At 45.1% G+C, this 27,379-nt stretch overlaps 1 protein-coding gene and 1 long non-coding RNA gene across 4 annotated transcripts in view; one reads left to right on the top strand and one right to left on the bottom strand.

Annotated features, from left to right (window-relative positions):
* DDHD1 (DDHD domain containing 1) overlaps positions 1-15,661 on the bottom strand; it is a 66,285-nt gene extending 50,624 nt beyond the window's left edge. Inside the window, exons 1-2 of one of the 2 annotated variants that reach the window (XM_074544058.1) lie at positions 14,825-15,661; positions 1,793-1,966 (exon numbers count right to left, since the gene is read on the bottom strand). In XM_074544058.1, coding sequence (XP_074400159.1) covers positions 1,793-1,966; positions 14,825-15,506 — 856 coding nt within the window. In that variant the 5' untranslated portion in view covers positions 15,507-15,661. The remainder of the gene's footprint in view (positions 1-1,792; positions 1,967-14,824) is intronic. The other variant, XM_074544059.1, reaches the window with a different exon arrangement.
* Positions 15,662-15,716: 55 nt separating this feature from the next.
* LOC102069384 (uncharacterized) lies at positions 15,717-26,238 on the top strand. Of its 2 annotated transcripts, none has more exons than XR_012580943.1 (5): positions 15,717-17,346; positions 22,372-22,402; positions 23,301-23,412; positions 24,086-24,185; positions 25,985-26,238. It is a non-coding gene; the product is annotated as an uncharacterized LOC102069384 (long non-coding RNA). The 2 variants fall into 2 exon arrangements; XR_012580942.1 differs by having other exon boundaries at positions 23,026-23,412.
* Positions 26,239-27,379: the final 1,141 nt, after the last annotated feature.

The raw sequence follows: 27,379 nt of genomic DNA, 5'->3' as shown, positions 1-27,379 counted from the left end.
CACTGCAGATGGCATTTGTGGATGCCAGAGGATCCAAGAGGTATTGAGAGGCAAATTAGAATGACAAAACCACTTTTCACACACTGCAATTGTCAGCTGTAACTGCCCTGAAACTCTCCTATTATTACCAAGAAACCTTGTTGGAACCTGCTGGTGACTTGACATATATACCACTGAAGTGATGCCATACATAGCTTGGGGTTTTGTTTGGGTTTTTTTGGGGGGTTTGCTTTTTGTTTTTTTTGGTTTTGCCTTTTTTCTTTTCTGACTTGGGTTTTAGAAAAGGCACTGGCACCTGAATTTGGAGTTTCTTTTTCTGATCTTTTACAATTTTCATAAATACCAGTGGTCATATCTTTCTCATCACACTCCCCAGTCCATCCAGCATCAAATCCAAAAATTTCTGTTCATAGTCCAGACTTTATCTGAAAAAAATCCCAACCCTGACCTCTTGGATTTACTCTATAAGGAGAACCCAAGTACCACTGCAGCCTTCCCTCAAAAATTAAACTACCAAAGGCTGGCAGCACTCAGGAACCCCAAAGATTTGCTTTCCATGTAAAAAACCATAAATCCCTGCCACTAACAACCCTGAGCTTTGTGCCTCTGGGACAATAAATCAGAAATACAGGTAAAAAGTGCCTTCCAGAAGGATGATTGCAAAGGCACAGAGCTGTGGCTCAGGGTTCACACCACTTCATGCACGTTTTGGACAGAGCTGTTCTAGCAGAAAATTCTTCTGCAGCCTTGGACAGGTGAAAAAATCTTTTAAAGCAGTACAAATAGAGGAAAAAATATTAATAAAGTCCTCACTAGTTTTAAAGAGAGTTAGAAACTTTCTGTAATGCTGAAAAAACTCCCTAAATCAAGAAATGACGCTTTGGTTTTCATTATAGTGATTACAGAATTTATTGCTGGGCTTCCAATTTACGAACAAGGCTTTACTTGTGTGGCCACACTTAAGAAGTCATGGCCAAAACACAGCCATTCCCACACTGTGTGACTGCTCTGGACAAAGCTCCACTTCAAAAAATAAAGTTTCTTTGTAGAGAATAACACAACCAAATCCCTGCTGAAATATCTTGAAATTTCTCTGTACCTGACGCTTGTGGTTTGTAGATTGCTCAAGGAAGAGACAGCCAAAAGTGTGAAGGCCAAAAATTGTGATTTTTTTGCTGTGCAACACCTGCTCTGAGCAATCAATTCAACTGTGTACATTAAATAATAGAGCAGGAATTTCAGTAATTTTGAAAATCTTCCATGCAGCAGACCAAGATTCTCAGCAACACTACCTGAGCATCCTCAGCCTGCCCATTAAAATGTAAGGACTTCCCAACAGAATGCATGCCCAAGATTTACTGCAGCTGGAAACTGATAAATCCAGCCTGAATCAAAATGGAAAATGGAATGTGATTTGTAAAACTGATCCCACTCCCTTTAGGGCAGAATTAGGGATGCTGAGAGAATGAGGGATTGCAGAGAGCCATCAGCCAGTTTGCCTTTGGACACTGACTCCTCTTGTCCCATAAAGAGATTTTAGTTTGAAATGAGATTTCAAACACAATTAGAAGATATGAAACACAATGGGAACAAGATATTTCTCCATAACTTTCATTTTTACAGCATTCCCCAAACGTGCAGCAGCAGGAAATCCCACACTGGAAAACGGGAGAACAAACGGATGTTCCCCAATTTCCAGGATAAAAAACCAAAGCAGATCACATTGCTACTTAGGAAAAGCACATCTCAAGTGTCCAAAAAAAATGTATTATAGTGATCTAAACAATCTTACCCTCCTTCCCATCAACAGGTTTGGATATTTCCATATCAAAGCTCTCCTGCAGCTGCTGGCCTTTGAAGCGGTTGAGATGCTCCTGCTCTATTAAATTACTTTCCTCTTCTTCCAGAGGTTGCCAAGTCCCATCAATAAACCACTGGCCACGCATGACAGGGATCTTTTCAGACTCTAAAAAAAATAAAAATACAAAAAAAGAGGGTTTTTTAAAGCAAGAAATCACAAACTGAGAGCAGGAAATGCTGCGAACCTGAGCTAATGAGATTTCCCAGCTGGGTGTGAGGATGGGAGAGATGGACAGAAAAACAGAATTCCAGAATGTTCTAGGTTGGAAGAGACCTTAAAATGCATCCATTGCCACCCCTGCCATGGCAGGGACACCTCCCACTACCCCAGGCTGCTCAAAGCCCTGCCCAGCCTGGCCTTGGACACTTCCAGGGCATTTCCAACAACCCAAATTACACATCAATTAGCATAAATGGTGGTATTAAAAAATGCAAGTTGTTTTTTTTAAATTAAATTCAGTGTTTTACTGAGGGCTGGTTTTGGTTACTGCTGTTGTTGTTTCAGTTTCAGTTCTCCAAACGAGGAAAGTGGGGGCTCAGCATTTGCTGTGCACGTGGCAGAAGAAAAATCTCTTAAAAAATATAACTTAGGGTTTATTCTATATCAAATTGAGCTTAAATATTGCCCACACTAACTACAGGGAGCAAAATATATATCGACAGGGATATATATATATCGATATAATGTCAATATAATTTTAATATCATTTTATATAATTTTATACACATATATACACATATATGTAAATAGTTATTTTATAAATAAAAATATACATATATATTTTTATATACATACACACATATATATACACACACATAGATATGTTTGTATAGACTGACTCAGCCAAAACCAAACATCCTGTGTGCGCTACACTGTATATATGTATATATAATATATATATGTAAATAGATATTTTATATATGTATATATAATATATATGTAAATAGATATTTTATAAATAAAATATATACATATATATTTTATATATACATACACACACATATATATTTTATATATACATACACACACATATATTAATATATACACACGTATACATTTATACATATAATATATATACATATATACACACACATATATATACGTTTGTATAGACTAACTCAGCCAAAACCAAACATCCTGTGTGTGCTACACTGTATATATGTATATATATATAATACATATATATGTAAATAGATCTTTTATAAATAAATATATACATATATGTTTTATATATACATACACACATATATATTAATATATACATGTATACATTTATACATATAATATATATACATATATACACACACATATATATGTGTTTGTATAGACTGACTCAGCCAAAACCAAACATCCTGTGTGTGCTACACTGTATATATGTATATATATATGTAAATAAATATTTTATAAATAAATATATACATATATATTTTATATATACATACACACATATATATTAATATATACACATGTATACATTTATACACATATATACACATATATACACATATATATATACACATATATACACATATATATATACACATATATATATATACACATATATATATATACACATATATATATATACACATATATATATGTTTGTATAGACTGACTCAGCCAAAACCAAACATCCTGTGTGTGCTACACTGACCACAAAGATTTAGCTCCACAAAGCAAATAAGAATTCAACCACAAAAAAAGGCTTAGAAAAAAAATGAGATAAAGGGAAAAAAAAAAAAAAGGATTCACTGTTCCAAGATCTGCTCTGATCTGGAAAGGAGAAATTGGAAAAGGAACAATAGATGCAAACACACAGTAAATGAATTTCAGGTGTAATTAAACACGGAACAACAGATTTCAGAGTGACTGAGCACAGGAGGGATTTCTCTGATCTGCCAGCACAGCTGGGTGAGGTGACCCAGCCACGGGCTGTGATTTTGGGTCTGGTCCCAAACCCTCCTGGTTCTGTGCTGCCTCCACCCCAGACACAGCACAGGCTGCGCCCAAAGTCACTCCCACACCAGCTGAGAACCTGACAGAGAACAGCAAACACCTCCCAAATTCACTCAGAACCTCGAAAATCCTCTCAAGTTTTCATCCCTCAGAGCACCGAATCAACAAGTCACAAAAACAAAAGGAAAACCACCTCGAAATAATCTCCCCGCGGGGCTGGGGAATTTCAAATTCATTTCAAGGAAATTAATCCTTGAAAATATGAGGAAAACCAAATTTCTGAGTGGCTGTAAAATGCACAAGTCACACAGAAAATTCAATATTTCATGTAAATTTAGATGAATTTGGGAGTCTACACCCATCAATGCAGGGTGAAAGATGAATATTTATTTTTCATGAACTGAAAGTTAACCACACCAGGCTCTTTCCTTAACCTTTGCTGTATCCCCAGACATTTTACACCTGTCAGAAATTCACATTTTTCAGTGCACACAGATCCAGCCAGGCTGCCCTGCCAAACAAAGCTGTGTCTGTAGGAAGAAATGAAATGTGAGGGGACATAAAGGCTCCCATTGTGGCTGCAGCAGTGACAGGGCAATGTCAGATGTTAATCCTCACTGGGAAAATCTGTGAGCAATTCCTTAATTCTTGACTAAGCAGCCTGATGAGGCTCCATTCACTGAATCCACAGGCAGAAACATGGGGTTTTTTTAAAATAATAATCATATGAATACTATTTTGTACTCCAAACTAAGTGAATACAAGACACCTCTTTTTCAGTTTTGAAGGGCTTCAAGTTTTTCACATGGGAATTCCACCTACAGATTGCTAAAATTCTAACCATCAAGTATTAAAGTAAATATTTTCAGGCTCTTTTTGCCTGAGAGAAACTTTCCCAGAGTGGTTCCTTACAAGAACAGTCCAGAGCACTCAACAGCAGCTCTCAAACAGAACCTGAGCCCTTCCCAGAAAGGCTCAGCCAGAAAAACTGCTTGAAATGAGAAAAATTTTCACATGAAATCTCTGCAGAACACTTGAGTTTGGGAATAAATATGATATTAGACTTTGGAAAGGGTGTTAACACGCAAATATAAATTCTTTTTAGACCCAAAGACAGTTATGGAGGTTTGAAAAACAGAGTGGGGTAGTTCTGTTCTGTTTTCCAGCTCTGTGGGATTTTGAGGGGAACAAGGAATTTTTTTCTTTTTCCTATTTCTTTAGGCAGTTGCACACTCTCAGAGCAGCCAAACCAGCCTGAACCACAAACTGCTTTTATTTCCCATTACAAGCTGAGGGGCGGGCAGGTTTGAACCCTGAGCTACAGGAAAACCTCAAGAGAAAAGCACCTGGAAGGGCAGGAGGAGGAGGAGGAAGGCAGAAAATGACATTTCAGAAACCTGAACACAGCCCTGCAGAGCTGAGAGCATCAAATCCGGGATCACAGCACACAAAATCACATTTTGGCACTGGATGGGATTTAAGGTCCCTTCCAACCCAAACCATCCCAAGACTCCCTGACCGCCTCCAATTCTATCACAACTTGTTGAGAGACTGAACTAGAAATACAAGTTTCAACATGTTTCAAAATAATGGCCTTGCAAAAAACCCAGGTATTTTAGAAAATTAGAACTGTGAAAGATGCATTGTACTAGGACCACATGGGATAAAAACACAGGTGATTGGTGTTAGAAGTAATAACATTGTGTAGAAAAGTTAATAGGCTAAAAAACATTGGTAAGGTATTGTGACCAAGAAATAAGTGAGCTTCTGATAAAACAGCATTGAGTTTTTCATCTCGTCTCTCATTATTCATCAAGACTGATAATGGAATAAAATCTTTTAAAACACCTCTCAGTTACCCCATCTCTGTAAAAGCTGAGAAAACCAACAACAACCAAATTTCTAAAGGCCACCAGCTCCAAAAGCAAGTGAGACTTCAGTTAATGAAGACAGGAAAGTGCATCCATGGTAATTCCATGCAATACTCTGGATGGGATGGGGAGATCATTTCACACACAAAAAAGGGATTTTTCAGTGAAATCTGTGACTCTGGGAACAGGTTCCTAACCACAGCTCCTCTGTTTAATCCTGCACAGGGCTGTCACTGAAAAACTCCCAGGTTTAGTCCACAAGATTTGATGCAAACTCATGACAGTAAAGAGCATTAAAAAGTGATAAACCACGAACTGCCATCTCAGCACCCAATTTCACCAATATTTTACCACTCACTTATCCACCTTCAATAAATCCATTCATGTTTTGCATACTCAGATATTTCAGAAAGCTTAATCTCCATTCTTTCAGTTACTTTTGTTTCATGGAAGAGTTAGACACTGGAATTACATCATGTTGTACTTTAATTTATTTTTTGTCAATACAGAATTCCAAATCTATAATATGAAGTGTTATTTATCCTTATCCCTACAATCTCAATCCCTAGGAAAGGATTTGCCTTGATTTCTTTACTGCCTTAAGTCTTACACCATGTAATCTGCAGCTGGCAGTGCTTCAGACTGAGAGATATCAACATATTTGACTGGTTATACACTTCCATGGTTTATTCATAAAAGAATTTCTAAATAAATCTGAATGGTGGAGATTTAAAGTAGATGAAAACCACTTAATTTTAATTAGTCACACGTATTTTACCACTTCTGGAGGAAATCAGTTTAAGAGATTTACTCTGCAACAAAGGATTTATTTTTGCACAAATGGGTCTTTTTTTCCCCCCTGAAAATTCAAAGAATAAAAGAATACAAGTGCTGTAATTAATGGTGTGATAAGAACATGAGTGATTTGCATTATGATAATCACAAAAATCCTCTGAATAATGAGAATTATGTTAGAATAAAAACTGTAGGCAACCTAAAAACTACAGCATGTGTGTAGTGTATGTGTATAACCCAGCTACTCCTCACATCTAATAGAAATTGGAATAAAAACCTGGCTAATCCATCACAATAAAGTCATAACTGAGCAGAATTTGCCCTCTAAAATAAAAATTCCATCATTCATTTCCTGCCACCACACCGCTGGACAGGGCATAGCCTTAAATTTCAATTTTGCACAGCCCAAAGGAGCCTTTTTCAGGACCTGCCTTGATTCCAAGTGAGATAATTCAGAGATAAGAACTCAGTGCTGGCCCAGCCCAGGCACTCCTGGCACTCTGCAGCCATCAGCCCCAAGACACTCATGATGATTTACCCACAAATGAGATCTAAAAGGTTAATAGAATATTCAGAGGCTCAGAAATTTAAATTAAAGCTGGTGCTTTGCTCAAATTGACAACTCCCAGCTCTCCAAGCCCAAAACCAAGAAGTGAGGCAAGAAACACAAGCTTATAAAACACCACCAGGCTGAGATGTTTTTCAGTGTAGTAATTTCAGATTCCTGATTTTTTTTGGTGCTGTAACATTTCCTTAAATTTGATTTCCTTCTTATTACAGTGGCAAACAATTTGCAACATGTGAGAATAATACCTGCACAAGCTGAAGCCAACTTTGGGGCTGCAAATGTGGCAGCCCCAAAAAAACCTGAAAGTTTTATATTAACTTTTCAGTTATAGTTAAAAGTTAACTTTTCTTTTATAAAACTGAAAGTTTTATATTAAGTTAAATAATGAAGGGCTTATAGATTTACCAAGGACCTGGCCTGAAACACTTCTCTGGGCAACCTGTGGCAGTGCCTAACTAAATAAATAAATACACAAAAATGTATTCCAGAATAATATCAAGGGTGCTGTTAGAGAATTTTAAAAAAATTTGTTACCCATTCCTATTGTATCAAGCCTAAAATCATGTTCTGGGTATATTTCATTAGGAATTTTAGGGGTAGGACAAGGAGATAAGAGTTCAAACAGAAAAAAAATGGAATTTAGGTTAGATATGTAGAAGAAATTCTTGTCTGTGAGGATGGTGATGTTGTAAAACAGCCCCAAACTAAAATTGCATTATTTCATGTTTGCTACCTAACGTAACACACTTAAAACTAAAAAAAAAAAAAAAAGTTTAACATCGCACACCTTTGTAGCTCTCTTCCACTTTATTTCACAACACAGCAGGTGACTGACTCTTAAATCAACAGAACCATTTGTTTGATCTCAGCCTGGTGACCTCCCTTTGCCCAACCACAACCAGGTGTGACCTGTCCTGCTCTGCCAGAAGGGAAAATCCTGCAGAGAGTTCAAGGGTGAAGCCTCAGGAACAGAGGGACACAGAGCCTGAGCTGAACAGAGACTTCACTCACTGAGCAGTGAAAATCATCATTTTGCTGGTTCATCCAGTAACTCCCAGTTGCTCCATTGAAGCAATTTGTAAATTCCAGATGCAATTTACATTTGAGTTTCAGTCCCACTGACACAGGTGGGATTTTCCTTCCAGAGCAGCCCAACCTGTGAGCCCCAGTGCTGGCTCCACTGCTGGATCCCAGAGGCAGGAATAGATGTTTTTTCTCTGCTGCAAACATGGAATTGCCTCTGATTTACCACGACTTCCTCAAGTATTCCAGCAACAGCCTAAGAGTGTTTTTCCCTGAACTGTTTTTGATCGTTTCACACTATGAATCCAGCAATGAGGAATGAGAGGCTGCTCTGTGGGGCTGGTTCCAGTCAAACACAGAAGGAACCCCACAAAAAGTCATGAACGTGCTCCAAGTCATCAACTGCAAATCATCCCAAAATACAGAATCACAAAATGTTTGGGTTGGGAGGGAAATTCAAAATAATTTTGCTCCATCCCCTGCCATGGCAGGAACACCTTTCACTATACCAGGGTGCTCCAAGCACTTCCAGGGATCCAGGGGCAGCCACAGCTGCTCTGCCAATTCCAGCCCAGCCAGGAATTCCCAATTCCCAATCTCCCATCCATCCCTGCCCTCTGGCACTGGGAGCCATTCCCTGGCTCCTGTCCCTCCATCCCTTGTCCCCAGTCCCTCTCCAGCTCTCCTGGAGCCCCTTCAGGCCCTGCCAGGGGCTCTGAGCTCTCCCTGGAGCCTTCTCCTCTCCAGGGGAACATTCCCAGCTCTCTCCCAGCCTGGCTCCAGGACATAATTTTGTCAGGAAGGATTTTCCTGCTTTAAGGTAACAGTTTAATTACCATTTCCACAGTTGTTCTTTCCACAGACCTCATCCTGATGGTCCAAGCCAAGATCCTAAAGCTCACTTTACAGGCCACGTCAAGCAGGAAGAACTCATCAAAAAAAACCCAAACTTAGACTGTCAAAACATGAAATGGGCTGCAGTTTTAAAGTTAGAATTGTATTTTTATTTAATTCTTATCCATTAAATCAGTTCACTCAACTTCAATCCAGTGCTCTGAAGCACTTCCACCAGTGGCATTTGCTGCTGGAACCACTGAGTTTGTCCTTTATCAGCTCTTTACCCCCCCAGGGACACCTGCACTTTTTAAAAACCACAAAAGAACAATTCCTGAGCCACGTGACCAACCATGAGCACCTCCCAAAAGTGAGTGTGTGCTCCCAGCCCATCCCCAAAAAGCCACAAGGCTTTTGCACAATGCCACCCTCACACTCTGAGCATGCTCTCCTGAAAACCCTGCTGTGCTCCCCAGCTCCGCCAGCACACACAAACACTTGGGACAAGAGGTTCCTGGAATATCTTCCAAAATAAAGAGCAAGATTATCTCAGTGCACACCTCAGACCTGCCACTAATGAACAAGGTGACAGCAAAGGTTATTGTGCCCTTGCATGGCTTCAACTCCTCCCTTCCCCACTGCAGGGGTCATTTTTCCGTGCTCTCCTCCTGAACTCAATTCCTTCCTCCATCTTCTCCAGGCCAACTCCAGAATTCCCTAGCCCTTCACCCCCATGTTGAAATTTTCCTTCATTTTTTTCCTAACCCTGTAGGGTTTCCCCTTCCAGAAAACCAGCAGGATTTTCATAGAAACCCAGAATGGTTTTGTTTGGGAGGGACCTTGAAGACCCCCCCAGCCATGGCAGGGACACCTTCCACTGTCCCAGGTGGCTCCAAGCCCTGTCCAACCTGGCCTGGGACCTTCAGGGGCAGCCACAGCTTCTGGGGCAACACTTTTAGTTTCTTTCATTGTAAATTTCACAGCACTTGAACCTCGTGTTTATGTGTTCACTAATCCTGCAATTTACAAAATCTGTGGAGTTTCTCCTCGCCAGCCCCTCACACAGATCCCATCACAGCAGTGACCTTTTCTCAAACCACTCGCTCACCCTCACTGTTTTCAACCTTTCAGATTCTCTGAGAACTGCTCCTGCTTCTTATTTTAATTTCTTGTTCTAATTTCTTGCTCTTTTGCAGATTATTTTTTCCACCTAGGCCTTCTCCTCACTAACTGGCACAGCTCTCACACATCCCTGTGCTCCTCCAAGAGCTCTGGACAAGGTGTTGGTTGGCGCTTTCAGTGTTGTTTTTCCCTAAAAGAGCATCACACACACAAAAATTCACCTGTCACCGGTCCTTAATTCAACTCTGTCACCTCCAAATTCAATCCCACCCCATTCCTTTGATCTCAGCTCTGTCCAACCCATGTTCAGGCCTGAATGAAGTCAGAGCAGAACTCCTCATCCTTCTCATGCCACAAACATTCTGCTGTCACAATTACAGCAGAAAACACAATTTGTAATCCAAATATTCCCTACACCTCTGCCTTCATCCTTGTGGACCAAATCCAGCAGGAAAAGTGCTGGCCCACATCAAAGGACAAGCACAACTTCCCAAGCCATGTCCTTCCTCAGCTACTCTGCTGCAGCTGAGCCATCCACTGGAGAATTAGTCTGGTCCCATTTAAAGGAGAAAGACAGATCAATTTTGATGAAATATGCTTAAATGAAACATAAAAGCTGAGCTCAGAGAAGAAACTTGCTCTCAGAGACACTTCCAAGTGCTGCCACCTCAACCCAGGCCTAGTGAAAGCATCTCAAAATTCCCAAGCTCTCTCTGCTGAGAGGCCACAAAAACACCTGAAAATACACACAAACAAATGTGATTTAATACATGGAGCACTGCAAATCTGAAAGTTATTTCATCTAGGTGTGTTAGGTCGCAGAATCCCAGAGTGGTTTGGGTTGGAAAGAACCTAAAATCCCATCCCTGCCATGTCAGGGAACACCATCCACTGTCCCAGGGTACTCCAAACCCTGTCCAGGAACACTTCCAGACCTTTTGGTCAGGAAAGAATTGGCCAAAAATTAAGCTACAAGATGTTTTTGAAATGATGGCGTAGTAAAAACAGCACCAAAAAAAGAACCAGAAAGATTTTCAGTAGTGAAAGCAGCATTTCACCTTTACAAAGTGAACTGTCAGTGTTTTATTTGCCAAAGGGTCACACACCTAGAGATAAAAAAAAGCCATAAAATTTCATTCAGGACTTCAGCCTTCAATCAAAAGGTCCTTTATAGAAAGGAAATTGTTATCAACCAAGTTCAAAGACTGTCCAACACACTAAAACCAACGTTTAAGTGTGCTGTAAAATGACAAAAAACACTGCTAAAACCAGACTAAACCAAATGAAAGTCACAAACAATGATAAACTCTTGATTTCATTCCTTTAATTTTCATCTTGATCAAGAAGGCAGCTAAAATGGTTTTTCAAAGCAGCCCAATTACAGTCTGAGCAGAAAGATCTTGATTTTAAGACCCAGTGGTCCATTCTGTATTCACAGGTATTTCCAGATTAAAGTCAGTAAATTATCTGTTATTTCTGTACATCTTCACTCAGGGATGGTTCTACTAAACAAATTTGGTTTTAAACATGAAAATTGGCTTTTTACTTAATAGACTTTAGCTACTGTTAGGTAGAAAAATAATATACATTACAAAAACAAACAAAAAAAATTCAACTTTACCCAGCCTTTGTCTTGGAGTGGAATAATTTAAATAAATACAGGCAACTTTACAATGTACCCATGAAGAAAAGCCTGGAAAAAGCAAATACCTGACAGGACAAGGGTTGCATGGGACAAACCCAAATGCCAGAAAACAGGGGAGAGTCACCCAAAAATTCACAGACCATGGATTTAACAGACTCACAAAGGACTTTGAAAACTCCACTGACAAACTCCAGAGCAAAACGGTTGTAAAGCGGCTCTCTTCAACTGGGAGGGCTGAAAAGGGCTGGGTAATTTAAGATTTAAACAGAAGACCCTTGTATAAAATATCACACTTGTCATCTCCACAGAAAACAAGAAACAGCCCTGCTCCAAAGGACTGACTTATGTGAAAGCCTACATTAATAACTTTCATCCTCTCGAACCATTTTTGCTGGTTCTACAGCACTAATTAAATAAATCCCAGAGGTCACAAGGTAAGGATGAAATTCTCAGTAATTAATCTGCTCAAATTGTAACTCAGGCTGATATTCCTGATGTTACCAACAGATCCTGCAGCCAGCTTAAAATGCAGATATAAAAATAAATATTCCAGCACCTGCCAAGCTATAACCAACAATTCCCTGGCATTGTGATGCCCCAGGAACTGCCAGCTGAGGAACCAAGTGCTCAGTGTGGTGGCTGTGTGAGAGTCCAGCACATGCAGGAAAAAGGGCAAAAAAACAAAGAGAAAAGCTTTTGACCTTTGCTCTGAGCTGAACCATGAATCAGCAAAACCAGCCAGAAGTTTCTGTACTCTCCAACAAGCACCTCAGCACATTTTAAGGCAGTTGTACTCATCATACCTCATGCCTGTGTGGTCGGAGAGGAGAATTCTCCTGCCTTACTCACAGCTGGTTTGACACATCCACATCAGGGCAGCAGTCACTCTTTGGACCCAGAATTACACACATGCTACCAAAGGGGAATAATATGGGAATTATGGCTCCACCAAGGTCTTCAAAGGCACAGATAAGACTGAATCCTGGGATCTAACCTTGCTGTTTTCTCAGGTCTGCATGCAGCAGTCAGGAAGAAAGGGAGAAAGGCACTCACAGGGAATAGAGGCAAGGAAATGTGCAGTGAGGAAGTTAAACCAGAAGGCACCAGAAGCCCCTTGAAAGACCAAAAGTTGATCTCAGCCTTGCAAAGGACTGGACCTGCTAATAAGAAAAGACTTGAGCACTGCCCTTAATCAGCTTTCTGAGGGCTAGAAATCATCCCTGTCATTAGTCTGCTCGGGCCCAGCAGTTTATTCCTCCCTGCCTCCGGTGCTAACCTCTGGGAATCTCTCCTTCCCAGCACCAGAAATCGTCTCTGCACAGCCCATGCTGTCATCTGAAACATCTGCTCCTCGGGCTTAATGAGACTGAATCAGCTTCCAAAATGGACAAGGCACGGTGTCAAGAAATTAAACCTTTAAGCTGCTGACGAGGGCAGCCTCTTGCTCCCATTACCAGGAGCAATCCTGCCTCACCTGACAGCTCTGCTCACTCCTTCCCCTCTCTCCCCAAGCAGATTCCTCCTCCCCTGGCTGTCCTGCATCTTCTCTCCCCAGGAACCAAGTGGAGCTGCAGCCAGAGACAACAGCAAGGGGCTTCAGCATGGTGACAGGGAGAAGCAGCTCCATTTTCTGCTCAAGAAGCTGTGCCCAGGCTCCTCTAGCTCAGAACTTGTGTGGGCTGAGACCTCTGCTCGCTGTCTGTCTGCTGGGGTGATGATTTGAAAGACAAATTGTCCCACAAGTGAACTGTATTGTCATTTATGGAGCTCCCTCCTGTAAAGAGGCTGATAAATAAAGAGGGAAAACAACAGAAAGCCCTGGTTTTCATCCCTGACACAGCTCTGCTGTTCCCCTGAGACCCTCACCTGAGTCTCAAGATGGGAGAAACCTGCCTGCCCCTCTGCCAAGCCCATGCCAGGACATGCTCAGCTCCTCTGTAGCTCACTCTGCTCCACCACATCTCCCTTGTCCTTGAGGGAATGCAGCTGGAAAGCAAATCCTCAGCACCAGCACGTGAGCACAGCTTGTCACCCTCAGGAAAACAGGGGCTCACTTGTCCAGCAAGAACCTTGAGCCCTTCCCACCAGGGGAAAAGTGCAGGGAAACGGGGTCTCTGTCCCTCTTTCATTTCTGCTCCACGAGGACACACAAATGCAAGGGGAAGGGTGGCACAGGGGGTGCACTCCCACCTCATTTTGAAGTTGAGGAGGTGAAACATATTTACCTTTATTGGAAGGGTAGGAATTAAGGATTATGTGTGTATGAGATGCCTGTTGCAATTCCTCCAAGAGGAAGGAGGAGAAATCCCACTTCATGCCTCTTCCCAGAGGGCAGGTGAGGAGAAATGAAATATAAAGCACAAGATCATCATTTCCCTCGTGCAGAGGGCAAGGGTCACAGAGGGACAACCCTTGCTTCCATCATTCCTCACTGAAGATGAGGATCAAAGGCACATCTGTGGGGAGGAGGGAGTGGACAAACATCTGATGTTTCCACTCTGCTCCTTCTGGAGGAAAGGTGTGCAGGGAGGGAACTGGGAGAGTGCTGAAGGCAAATACCCACCCTCACTCACCCTCTGCCTGGGAAAAGCAGAGCATGAGAAGGTTCTCTGCCACCTTCCCTCCCACTTTCTTCCACACATGCCAAGAACCGAGCAGATGCCCAGACCTCCCTTTTCCAAGTCTCTGGTGCCAGGTGCATGTCCCAGATCGTGTCCTTCACGCTTGTGTGCAGGGGGAGCTGAGAACGGGAAGATGCTCAGTCCCTGTGCTGCTGGAGGTGCCTGATGTGCTCAGATGACTGGGGGTACCGCTCATCCTCGGGCAGGGGGATGCCCCAGTCGTTTCCCTCCCAAGTGTCCCTGAGCCTCGGAAAGGGAATATCCACTCCCTCCTCGCTCAGGTACCTGATGGAAATGCGCACCGCGAGTCCTCTCTCTCTGGATGATTTATCCTAAATCCCTTATACAGGAACACACCGGCAGTAAGAGTGACCGGGGCACCAAAGGCCACCCGGTGTCTCACCCGGTGTCCCCGCGGCGGGGTCACCCAGCGCAGGCTCCGCGCTCACGGGGGATGCACAGAAACCCTCCCGGGCACCACGGGGCACCAAGACCACCCTCCCTCCGCCTTGGCACGGCGGCACTCACGGTTCCAATAGACGGGGTAGCTCTCGGCGCTGGCCACGTCCACCTCGTAGAGCCCGCTCCTCACGCACACCGGCTCCACGGCCGCCGGCTCCCCGCCGCCGCTGCCGCCCAGGGCGCGGAAGGCCAGCTCGATGCGCAGCGAGTCGTAGCCGATGAAGGGCTTCCAGGTCTTGCGGTCCTCGCGGTAGAACCAGCGCACCTCCTCGGCGCCCAGCTCCCGCACCACCTCATAGCGGGGCCGGCCGCCGCCCGGCCGCCGCCTCTCGGGCAGCGCGCTGGCCGCCAGCGAGAAGCCGCTGCCGCCGCTGTCGCTGCTGCCCAGCCCCGCGCCCTCGCCCTCGCTGCCCTCGCCGCCCGTGCCCGTCGAGTACCGCAGCGACGCGCCGGACTCGGCCGAGTCGAAGTCTCCGGCGGCGGCCTCGTCGCTGAGGCTGCGCTCCCGCGGCGGCGCCGCCGGCTCGGGGTCGCCCTCGGAGGAGGAGGTGGAGAGCGCGGCGTGGAGCGGCGGCTGCAGGCGGCGGGGCGGGCGGGCGCGGGCAGCCGCCTCCTCCTCCTCCTCCTCCGCCGCCGCTTCCTCCTCCTCGCCGCGGCTCGGCCGCTCGTAGCCGCCGCTGCCGAAGCCGCCGGCTTGGCCGGGCAGGTGCCGAGCGCCCTGCGGCGAGCCGGGCTCGGGGTAATCCATGCCGCAGCGCGCCCTGCCCGGCGGGGCCGCCTGGCCTCGCCCCGCCCGCCCCCGCTCCCGCCCCGCTCCGCCCCGCGCCGCTCCCGCTCCGCGCCCCGGCCCGGCCGCGCTGCCGCAGCCGCCGCCGGCTCCGAGCGGGCGGGGGCGGCGCCGCCTCTCGTCACGAGCGGCGCGACGCGGGCGGGGGCGGAGCGGCGGCGGGGCGGGCACGGAACGGAACGGAACGGGGACACCGAGGGGACAGCGGGAGCTGGGGACACAGTGTGGGACACTGAGAGTGACACGGACAGCGAGGGACACTGTGCGGGACACTGAGAGAGTAGGACACAGTGTGGGACACAGAGTGACACGGACAGCAGGGGGACACAGTGCCTGTGGGACATAGTGTGGGACACAGACAGTGTGAGTGTGACAGTGTGATACTGAGTGTGGGACACAGAGAGTGTGTGACACGGACAGTGTGGGACACTGAGAGTGTGGGACACTGTGGGACACTGAGCATGGGACAGAATGGGACACTGAATGTGTGACACGGACAGTGGGTGACACAGTGTGGGACATAGCTTTGACACTGAAAGCGTGTGACACTGAGAGCATGTGACACTGAGCATGTGACACGGACAGGGGGTGACACGAAGAGTGTGGGACACAGAGCTTGGGATGTAGTGTGGGACACTGAGCATGTGACACAGCAGGTGACACTGAGAGTGGAACAATGTGAGTGTGACATAGTGTGGGATACTGAGAGTTTGGGACACTGAGAGCATGTGACACTGAGTGTGACACGGACAGCAGGTGACACTGAGAGTGTGGGACACAGTGTGGGACACTGTGTGACACAGACTAGGTGACATGAAGAGTGTGGGACAATGTGAGTGTGACATAGTATGTGACACTGAGAGTGTGTGACAGTGTGACACTGAGTGTGTGACACAGACAGTGGGTGACACTGAGAATGTGAGTGTGACTGTGTGACACTGAGAGCGTGACAGCCTCTGACACTGAGTGTGACACTGAGTGTGACACTGAGTGTGAGACATAGCATGTGACACTGTGAGTGTGATATAGCGTGTGATACTGAGAATATTGAATGTAGTGTGTGACACAGCATGTGACACTGTATGTGACAGGGACAGTGTGACACAGAGTGTCTGGCACAGATAGCAGGTGACACTGAGTGTGTGTGATCACATGTAAAACTGTGACAGAGACAGTGTGTGACTCTGTGTGACACACTCAGACACAGTGTGTGACACTGAATGTGACAGTGACACTGAGTGTGTGACATAGCATGTAACAATGAGTGTGACAGAACAGTGTGACAGCATGTGACAGCGTGGGGCACTGTGTGTGACAGACATGCCATGTGACATAGCGTGTGACATGGGGAGTGTGTGACACTGTGTGTGACAGCGTGGCACAGAGCGTGACACTGTGTGACACCCACAAACCAATGTGTAACACTGAGCGTGACATCTTCAGACACAGAACGTCACAGCCTATGTGTGACATAGCATGTCAGAGAATGTAAAACTGTGTGACACCCTCAGACACAGCCTGTGTCCCTGTGTGACATCCTACAGCCCCATGGGGGATTGAGGAGGAAGGCAAGACACCCCAAAACTCATCCTGTTGCCTCTCAGGAGCTCTTGACACCCCCAAAACTAATCCTGCTGCCTTTTGGGGTTCCTGATACTCCCAAAATGCATCCTGCTGCCTCATGGGGTTCCTGACACCCCAAAACTCCTCCTGCTGTCACCCTGCACAGGAGCACAGGGCCAACAACCTGCAGTCACCCTGGTGGGAGAGAAACCCCAATGCTCCCCAAAAACTGAAGAAGGTGAGGTTCACCTGTGCTTGTTTGTGTGTGTGAGAGAGAGAAAGTTGCTTCCACCTGCAATCCACACCTGGTAATCAGTGGAAGGGGGTGTTGAAACGCTTATCTGTGTGATAAAACACCTGGCAGCCCTAAAGGAGGAGGGAGGGTTCCCAGGATTTACAGCTGTGTGGGACAGCTCCCCACCCCAACACACACCCCAGAGCTGCTGAGGGGCAGCCGTGGATCAGCTCCAGGTGCCCCAGCACCTTTCCCAAGGGCTGAGGGCTGGTGTGGGATGGAGAGACTCCCAGAAACACACCCTGGCTTACTGGGGTGGGGTCACCTGTTTATGAGACACCCCCCTACTTTTTGCAACATGCCCAGGAGGGAGGAGAGCAGAGTGATAGTGCTGTCTTGGGGACATCTGGGTGGGCAGGGAGCTGATAGCTGCACCTCTGTCACCCCTGGGTGTGCACTGTCCCTTCTGGGTGTGCAGTGTCCCTTCTGGGTGTGCAGTGTCCCCTCTGGGTGTGCAATGTCCCTTCTGGGTGTGCAGTGTCCCCTCTGGGTGTGCAATGTCCCCTCTGGGTGTGCAATGTCCCTCTGGGTGTGCAATGTCCCTGTGGTATTTTCAGGGAACACACCCCTGACAAGGGAAGGAATGATGAATCTGACTCCATGATATTAGAAGGCAAATTTATTATTTTATGATCTACATTGTATAAAAGAATGCTGTACTAAACTATGCTAAAGAATACAGAAAGGATACAGACAGAAGGTTAGAAAGATAATAATGAAAACTTGTGACTGTCTCTTCAGAGTCTGACACAGCTTGGCCCCAGTTGGCCACTGAGTCAAAACAATTCAGAGCAGAATCCAATGAAACAATTGGTTTAAAACAATTGTAAACATTTGTATATTTAAATGTTTACATTGTACATTTACAAATGCAAACAATTGTAATCATTGTTTACCACCTGTTGGATAAACAATGTCCAAACCACATTCCAAAGCAGCAAAACACAGGAGAAGCAAATCAGATAATTATTGTTTTCATTTTTCTCTGAGGGTTTATCAGTTTCCCAGGAGAAAATCCTGGGCAAAGGGATTTTTCAGAAAATGTGATGGTGACATGTCTCCACACACACACCACAGCCAGGCCAGGCTGCTGCTCTGTGCCTCGAGCCAGACACACCCCACAGAACCATGGAATCATTTAGGATGGAAAAGACCTCCAAGGCATTGAGTCCCCACCTTGTCACCCAGCCCAGAGCCACGTCCAGTCCTTCCTTGGACATTTCCAGGGATGGGGACTCCATCATCTCCCTGGAGAGACCATTCCAATGCCTGGCAAGCCTTTCTGTGAAGAAATTCCTCCTAGTATCTGAACTAAACCTTCTCTGACACAACTTGTGGCTGTTTCTCCTTGTCCTGTCCCTGTTTCCTGGGTGCAGAGCTGGCTGTGCCCTCCTGGCAGGAGCTGTGCAGAGCCACAAGGGCCCCTGAGCCCCCTTTGCTCCAGGCTGAGCGCCTGCCCAGCTCCTCAGGGATTCTGCAGCCCCTGCCCAACTCCCTCAGGGATTCTGCAGCCCCTGCCCGGCTCCTCAGGGATTCTGCAGCCCCTGCCCAGCTCCCTCAGGGATTCTGCAGCCCCTGCCCGGCTCCTCAGGGATTCTGCAGCCCCTTCCCGGCTCCTCAGGGATTCTGCAGCCCCTGCCCGGCTCCTCAGGGATTCTGCAGCCACTACCCGGCTCCCTCAGCCTCTCCTGGGGCTCCAGACCCTTCCCCAGCTCCATTCCTTTCTTTGGACACGCTCCAACCCTTCCATGTCCTGTTCCAAGAGACCCAGAGCTGTTCCCAGGGCTGGAGGTGCCTCAGCAGTGCCAGCGCAGGGGACAGTCACTGTCCTGCCTCTGTGGCCACTCTGTGCCTGGTACCATCCAGGTGCCCTTGGCCTTCTTGCCCACCTGGGCTCACTCTGGCTCATGTTCAAGCAGCATCTCCAGATCCTTTCCCACAGGTCAGTTCTCCAGCCTGGAGCAGTTCATGGGGTTGTTGTGACCAAGAGCCTGGCAGGGGCTGTAGCTGAGTGCACTGATTGTACCCCCAGCCCCACCTTCCCACACCTGCACACCTTTTCTAGGGCATATTCACATTTTCTAGGGCAAGAACAGGGGAAAGGGGATGGCTGGAATTCACCTCTGCCTGTGAGTCACCCTGTGCTGGCTTATGGTGGAAAAGATATAAAAAAACCAGACAGCAGATATGTGTGTGAGTGTCCTGTACATCCTTGTGCTCCCACCCCCAAAGTCTGTGTGTGTGATTCTCCTTCTGAATTTTCAGCAAAACCCCTCACAGCCCCACTGTCAGCTGTGGGGGGATATAAAGCAGGGTACAGAGCGTGTGTTCCCTAATTCCCCCTTCTCCCACACATCCTCACTGTCTCCATCCTCCAGCCTGCAGTGACAAGGGGACTTCTGTGCACTGCATGGGGCTGGATGTCCCAAAATAGGCTCGTGCTCCACCTCCTACGTTCTCTTTCAGCTGGGGAATCCTGTTAATGGAGTGTGTTAAAACCCACAGAGAGGCCAGACTGAGTTCAGGCTGGAAGGGGAGGTGAAGCTTTTAAAAATGTTCACTGCTGGCGTGGTGTTTCCCTGAGTCATTGAAATTCTGCTGAAATGCTGCACACGGGTCCTTGGATGCATCAGCAGCACCTTCCAACCCTAAAAGCTCCAAGAACATTGTGAAGAATTCAGCTGAAGGAGCTCTGAGCATGCCTCTTGTACCTTTCCAAATGGAGAAAGAGGGAAAAGAGGGGAGACAAGCAAGGAACAGGCCAGGAGCCAGGGGAGGAGGCTCTGCCAGGCTGTTTGGCCCCATTGTTTTAGCAACTGGGACATGATCTGTTTGTTTAACTTATCTTTTGCATTTCTAATGAGCTGCACGAGGTAACCTCACCCTGAAGCCTTGTCCCAGATTTTTCTCCACAGTGGAGAAGAAGAAGGGAATGTTTCATTATGTTGTGGATTGATTTTTAGACACAGATTGTGGGACTCTCACTTTTTATCCCCATTTCCATCAATGCCAGTGTGATTTCAACATCTTTTCTCCTCTGACAAGTTTTTCACCCTTCATGTCATCCTACTCACATTCTCCTTCCTTTTTCTCCTTGTCTGAGATCAAGGGGAAATTTTCCAAATGGGCAAGGGGGCTCTCCAAATGTTCTTTACCTGTCTCATGTATTCTCTCAGATCATGGAATGGTTTGGGTTGGGAGGGAAATTCAAAATCATTTTGTTCCACCTCCTGCTATGGGCAGGGACACCTTCCACTATCCCAGGATGTCCCAGTGTCCAGCCTGGTCTTGGGCACTGCCAGGGATCCAGGGGCAGCCACAGCTGCTCTGGCAATTCCAGCCCAGCCAGGAATTCCCAATTCCCAATCTCCCATCCATCCCTGCCCTCTGGCACTGGGAGCCTTTCCCTGGCTCCTGTCCCTCCATCCCTTGTCCCCAGCCCCTCTCCAGCTCTCCTGGAGCCCCTCCAGGCCCTGCCAGGGGCTCTGAGCTCTCCCTGGAGCCTTCTCCTCTCCAGGATGAAGAATCATAGACTTGAGCACCAGATGTTCCTCACTATCCTCATCATCATCATCATCATCATCATCATCACCAAGCTGAACCACAGCACAGAGAGTTGGGATGTGACTTTTCTTCCTTGCAGACCTATGGGGACACATGGCCTCAAAACCAGTTTATTAAAGGCAAAATTAAGGAAACTCCAGAGCCTGGAGCCCCTCCTGAAGGATTTCTTGTGGCATTCACATTTTCTCCAAAAATCCCTTCACCCAGGATTTTTCTCCTGGGAAGCTGAGAAGCCTCAGAGAAAAAGGAAAACAATTTTTATCTCATTTGCTTCTCCTGTGTTGTGCTCATGTGGAATGTGTTTGGAGATTGTTTACCCATAGGTGATTGTTCCATTGCATTCTGCTGTGAGCTGTTTTCACTCTTTGGCCAATTTTGGCCAAGCTGTGTCAAGACTCTGGAAAGAGTCACAAGTTTTCATTATTATATTTTTAGCATTCAGTAAATATCCTTTCTGTATTCTTTAGTATAGTACAGTATTCTTTAATATAATAGAGTATTAAAAAGTAGTAAATCAGCCTTCTGCGAACATGGAATCAGGTTCATCATTCCTGCCTGCGTTGGGACACTCCCTGCAAGTACAATATTTCTGATGGATTTCACTTTGATTTTTGGGAGGTCTTGGCTGGGCTGGCCTGGTATGAATGATGTTGGAAGCCCAGACTTCTCTCATTTGAGCTCAAAAATGGATTATTTCCCCATTTTTATTTCTGGCAGCTCTGAGCTCACAGATGTGGAAGAGCTTGAAACTTTCTGGCATGACATGGGATTGGGCTCCATCAGCACAGAGTTACATGAAATGAAAAAAACGACCAGAAGTATAAATTTCATTTACCATCAGAAAGGGAAATTTTCCTTTGAGTGGAATAAATTTGGAAGTCTTAAAGCCAAGTTACCTTGATTTTGAAAAGTCATTTAGGGAGCATTGTGAATTTCCATAGAGGTCCCTTCTAACTCAGGATATTCTATCCTAAGATAAAGAATGGTGGATCCTGGGACCCTTTTATAATGAGCCCTTCATAGAAGAGTTCAACACATATTTATATTTATATTTATATCTATATTTGTGTCTATATTTGTATTTATATTTATATTTATATTTATATTTATATTTATATTTATATTTATATTTATCTATAGGTATATCTCTATATATCTATAGGTATATCTATATATATTTAGATGTATAATTATATTTTTAGTTATAACTTTATATTTATATTTAATTATTTATACTTATATTTATATCTAATCTATATGTCTATTTAATTCTGTATTTATAGTCATATTTATAGTAATGGTTATATTTATTTGTATATTTATAGGAATTTATTTTTATTTTTATTTTTATTTTTATTTTTATTTTTATTTTTATTTTTATTTATCAGTGTTTTCTCTCTGCAGAGTTAACACAGCTGGGAATTTCCTGGGAGAGGTAAGGAGGTCCATGGAAAGCTTCTAAGGATCTCCCTTTGTCCAAGAGAAAAAAGAAAAGTAGTGAGAATGTGTGTAACTGAAAGAGTAATGCACTGCGAATCATCTCTGAATATCCACCGATTTTTTAATGTTACTTTTAAAAAAAAAATTTTGTACAAGAAATAGACCCTGGAGGGATTTAAAACCCCTGTGGATGTGGCACCTGGGGACAGGGGTGGTGGCCTTGGCAGTGCTGGGGGAATGGTTGGACTCTGTGATCCCAGAGGGCTTTTCCAAACTTAATGATTCCATGACTCTGAACTCATTTTACCACATTCTTCTAATTTTCCTCATTGCAGTATTTTATTTACAAATAAACTGCTCCAAGCAGTGCAATTTTAAGTAGCGAAATATTTACAGTTTGGAAACTCTCTCATGATGGGAGCATCTTTTATTTTCCTGCAGTTCCTACACAGAGCACAATGAATGGCACAAGTGCTTGCCAGAGTCCATTAGAAACAGCCTTTACTCATTGATGAATCCTTCATTTCCAAGCCACTTTAAGACCTTTCCATTAGCTATTTTTAAACCATTTGTTATGCACTGACATTGATCTTGTCCATTTTTTCCCCCTCAAATCAGGGTTTTGCACAGCACTGAGCCAACACCACTCCTGATAACAACTGTGCCTGTGATTTTATTAAAGAACAAGATGAGGTTTGTTCTGTGACAGGAACCATTTGCCATGAACACTGCTGATTGCTGCTCCATCACATTCCCACTCTCCATCTCCTTCTCAGCTGCTAAAAACCACTTCATCACAGCGGGAGAGATGCTGAACGAGCCAGCCTGAAACTTTGTGGACTTACCTGAGTCACACTCTCCAAATATTGACTCATTGCTGTTTTTCTTCTTAGGAAAGCTCTCCTGGGCTGTTCATAAACTCTCACTTTCCCACCTGGTGTGAGAACAGCCATCTGAAGAGCCAGCTCTGCAAATGATGACACACATGTCCTCTAGACTCAAAATGTTAGTTGTGCTTTTGATGTTTTTTTTAAAGTTGCTTGGGTAGGAAGCATTTCATCATCATTATGTAACAGGGACATGGCACTCAACTTTGTCCCAAATACAGGCAGGAAATATTTATCAAGCACTTCTGCTTTTGTTTTTGTTCTGTTTTGTTTTGTTTCACAGCTATCCAAATATATTTGGATACACAGAGAGTATTGGTAACTGGACTCTGCTAAAATATTGTTCATCAAATTAAGCAGAGTTCCAAGAAATCTTTGAGTACAATGTGATAATTTCTGCACAGGGAACATTAACTGTGTGGTTGGTTTAGAAGGGATGTTGGTTTAAAAATCCCCTTTGTGAATGTTTTCCTCTGCTGCCAGACATGTGAGGCTCGTCTGTTTACAAGTTTTTTTTTCCTTGAACACCAGCACTATTGGCAATGCTCTTATGCCAAGGTCAAAGTGCCTTTTGCTGGATCTGAAATGTTCTTCCAAAGGCACAGGTCCACATTCCGTTACTCCTATTCCAAGCAGCAGCAGAATATCAGAATATCCCCCTTGCTCCAAAAGACAAGGATTAGGAGGCAGGGAGAGGTCATTCCTGGGATATCAAATCCTGTCTCTCTCAATGCAGCTTTGTTCAATTGTGCAGCCTTTTTCTTCCTTCTTTTTCCCCTTCATTGTTCCAGGGCAGACAAAGGAAAAAAGCAACGATCCCTGACAGGAATATTTACCTTTTGAAGATTTGATCTGGAGAAATCCTGGTGTTAAGGGTTCACCTTTGTGCAGGTGAGGCTCATGGAAAGCCAGGCACAGAGAGATTCCTGGTAAAGGAGCTGGAGATGTGCAGCTGCTGTGGGCTCAGCCACCACTCCAGGCTCCTCCTCACCTCATCCTGGATCTCCAGGGCTGTGGATTTTGTCCTTGGAGTAAGGTAGCCTGGCCAACATGACAAAGTTTTTGGGATAAGGGAAGAGTTTCCAACTGTGAGCCTGGAAAATAATATTGCCAGAGAGATGTGGGACATGAATTATTTCTCCCTCCTTTTCTAAAAGAAACGGCCCTGCATTGTCTCCTTGGAAAGAAGGGGACAAAGATGTGAAAGGTAGAAAAGCTTCAATGGGGCTGCACTCAATCTTCCAGCCAAGACCCCTTGAGCATTCTTCTGAGGATTGTTACAGTAAAGTTGGTTGCAAGGCAGGCACAGAGGTGGTTAAAATACCTCTCCCATAAATGGGATTGCAATCCAGATGCATGTGGTATTTTCAGGGTCCCCCCGTGGCAGGAAGGAATGATGAATCTGACTCCAAGTTCTTAGAAGGCTAATTTATTATTTTATGTACTTTAAGAATGCTATACTAAACTATACTAAAGAATAGAGAAAGAATACTTACAGAAGGCTTAACAAGATACTAATGAAAAACTCATGACCTCTTCAGAGTCCCAACACAGCGGGACAGTGATTGGTCATTAAATAAAAACAATTCCCATGTTGGATAAACAATCTCCAAACACATTCCAAAGCTGCAAAACACAGGAGAAGCAATCAGGTAATTATTGGTTTCCTTTTTCTCTGAGGCTTCTCAGCTTCCCAGGAGAAGAAATCCTGGCAAAGGGAATTTCCAGAAAATATGACAGTGACATGTGCATGTCTGGGGTCACAGAATCCCACACTGGTTCAGGCTGGAAGGGACCACTGGAAACCACCTGCCCCAAGCCCCCTGCTCAAGCAGGGCCCCCCAGAGCCTCTTGGTCAGGATTGTGTCCAGGTGGCTCCTGGATATCTGCAGTGAGGGAGACTCCAAAACCTTTCTAGGGATCCTGTTCAGTGCTGGGTCACTGCACGATAAAATTCTACCTCATATTCAGATGGAAATTTTGTGTTCCATTCTCTGGGTGTTGCCTCTTGTCCTGCTGTTCAGCACCACTGAGAAGAGCCTGGCCCATCTTTGGTCCGCTCCTTCAGGTTCTTAAAGCCCTTCAAACCCTTCAAGCCCAGGTACCTCTTCACTTCTTCTCACAGAGCATTGAGGTGTCCCATGTCCAGGGATGCCAACTCTGTGAGCAGGGTTAGGAGATGCCATCTCACTCCCAGGCTATGTCCCTTCTTTGCAAACTGCTCTTCCAGGAGAGCTTTGTCATCTGTTCTTGGCCCTGGGATTGGGGAGTTGCCAGTGTTAGAGGGGTTGTTATCATTGATTCATTTTCCTTGCTGGAGATGGATGAAAATAATGAAGAAAAGGTGGTTCTGGTGTTTTCAAGCAGTTGAAACAGGATGCAGAAATTCCTCAAAGCTTCACTTTCTTCAGGTCTTTCTTTTAGCCAAAGCCCTTAAAATAGACTCTGAGAGTAAATTTATTTCTTTGCATTTTGTCTTTCTTTTTGCTAATTTTATTTTCAGAGGAGATACTGAGAGTTTGGGCACAAAGGGGGTGAATAATTAATTTTGTAGGTCCAAGAACAATAAATGAAGGTGACAGAGATGCTTTTTAGGGACAAAGGGAGAGGTGTTGTGTAACATTCTAGTCAGTGTTGCCTGTGGACTTGAAGGGATCAAGGCTGGAATCAAAGGCTCTCTATTTTCACAGTGCCAACCACTGAGCCAGGAGACAAAGCCCTGAGATCCTCCAGAGGAAACCATCCCAGAGCTTTGGGAAAATGAGAAGCTGGCTCATTTCTGAAGATGCTGAAGTAAAGAGCAAGAGGTCACTGTCATTTCCACACATGTTGCTTGTTGGGCATCTGAAAGGACACAACCCACAGAGCAAGAGCTGGAAGCACCACAAGGGGAAATAAAACCTCTTTTATTCTGCACAAAACCTTCTGTCTGATGAGTGCCTGAGAAGCCAAGAACAAGACATGGTTACAAGTCGTGAAAAGCTCCTGCATGCTGAGATTAAAAAAGGAACAAACGAAAATTCCTCCCTCATTCCCTTGGAACAGGGCTGGAATACACAGGGACAGGGTGAGGAGGGTTCTGGAGGGGTGTGGGGCTGTGCCAGAGTTCACAGCCATGAGGAAAAATGACATTTTAATGCCCTCAGGGCCAGAGTCACAAGGCCTGGAAGGTCACACACAAATGGTTTGTCTCACAGTACACCCCAAAGTGGTGCTGGAGCTGCAGGACCCTGGGAACACTTGGCACTAAAAGTGACTTTGAGGTCACTGTCAGCGTGATCATGTGTGAAATCCCTGCTTTGCTGCCCCTGGTGTGACACTTTCCACTGATTTCAGCAGGGTTAAAAATTCACCTGCTCTCTGGGGTTCATCCTTTCCCTTCCCAAAGGTTTATTATTGCCAATCCCAATGCACTGGATGTATTTCTGGCTCAAACCTGCCATGACTGTTGTGCACAATGAATCATAAGAGATATTCAATGTATTACCCAGCCCTCGTGGCACTCTGTTCTAGGAAAGCATGGTAGCAATGCTCATCATCCCATCCTCCATGGAGGCACTGAATGGGAAGGGAAAGGGAAATGTCTCCCAGCATGAGACCAGCACTGGAAATCCTCACATACAGCCAGCTATCAATTAAATAACAACTGAAATAGCCCCTGATTGAGGAGACATTTAAGACTGCACGAATCTGCAGAGATGAAGAGGTTGCAGTCTCTGTCTGGGAGATGTCACCTGACAGCAGGTGAGTGACCCTGCATCATCTGACACTGTCACAACTGAGGGAATGTGACTCCTGCTTCAGAGGGGACCTTTGCTGCCTGTGTGCCTCTGTGCAGGAGGGCTGTGCAGCCAAAGCCACCGTGCTGTCATCTGTCCTGAGCTGCTGGACTGGCAGGTGGTGCCTAAGACCACATTCCAGCTATAAATATTTCACTTGTTACATGGAAACGCTTCCATCAAAGCCTCCAACTCCTACAGGACACTCCAGTCTTGCTCTTTGATGAATATTCCAGCTGCTTTGTTCTGCCTTCAGTGCCAATTTATTAATTCTCCTCCCCTGTTAAGAGGTCCCCTCTTTTATGT

The sequence above is a fragment of the Zonotrichia albicollis genome, chromosome 6 (assembly GCF_047830755.1).
Source record: "Zonotrichia albicollis isolate bZonAlb1 chromosome 6, bZonAlb1.hap1, whole genome shotgun sequence".
In the NCBI taxonomy this organism is placed as follows: Eukaryota; Metazoa; Chordata; class Aves; order Passeriformes; family Passerellidae; genus Zonotrichia; species Zonotrichia albicollis.
Note: the sequence above shows the minus strand (reverse complement) of the source record. Positions and strands in the feature narration are given on the sequence as shown.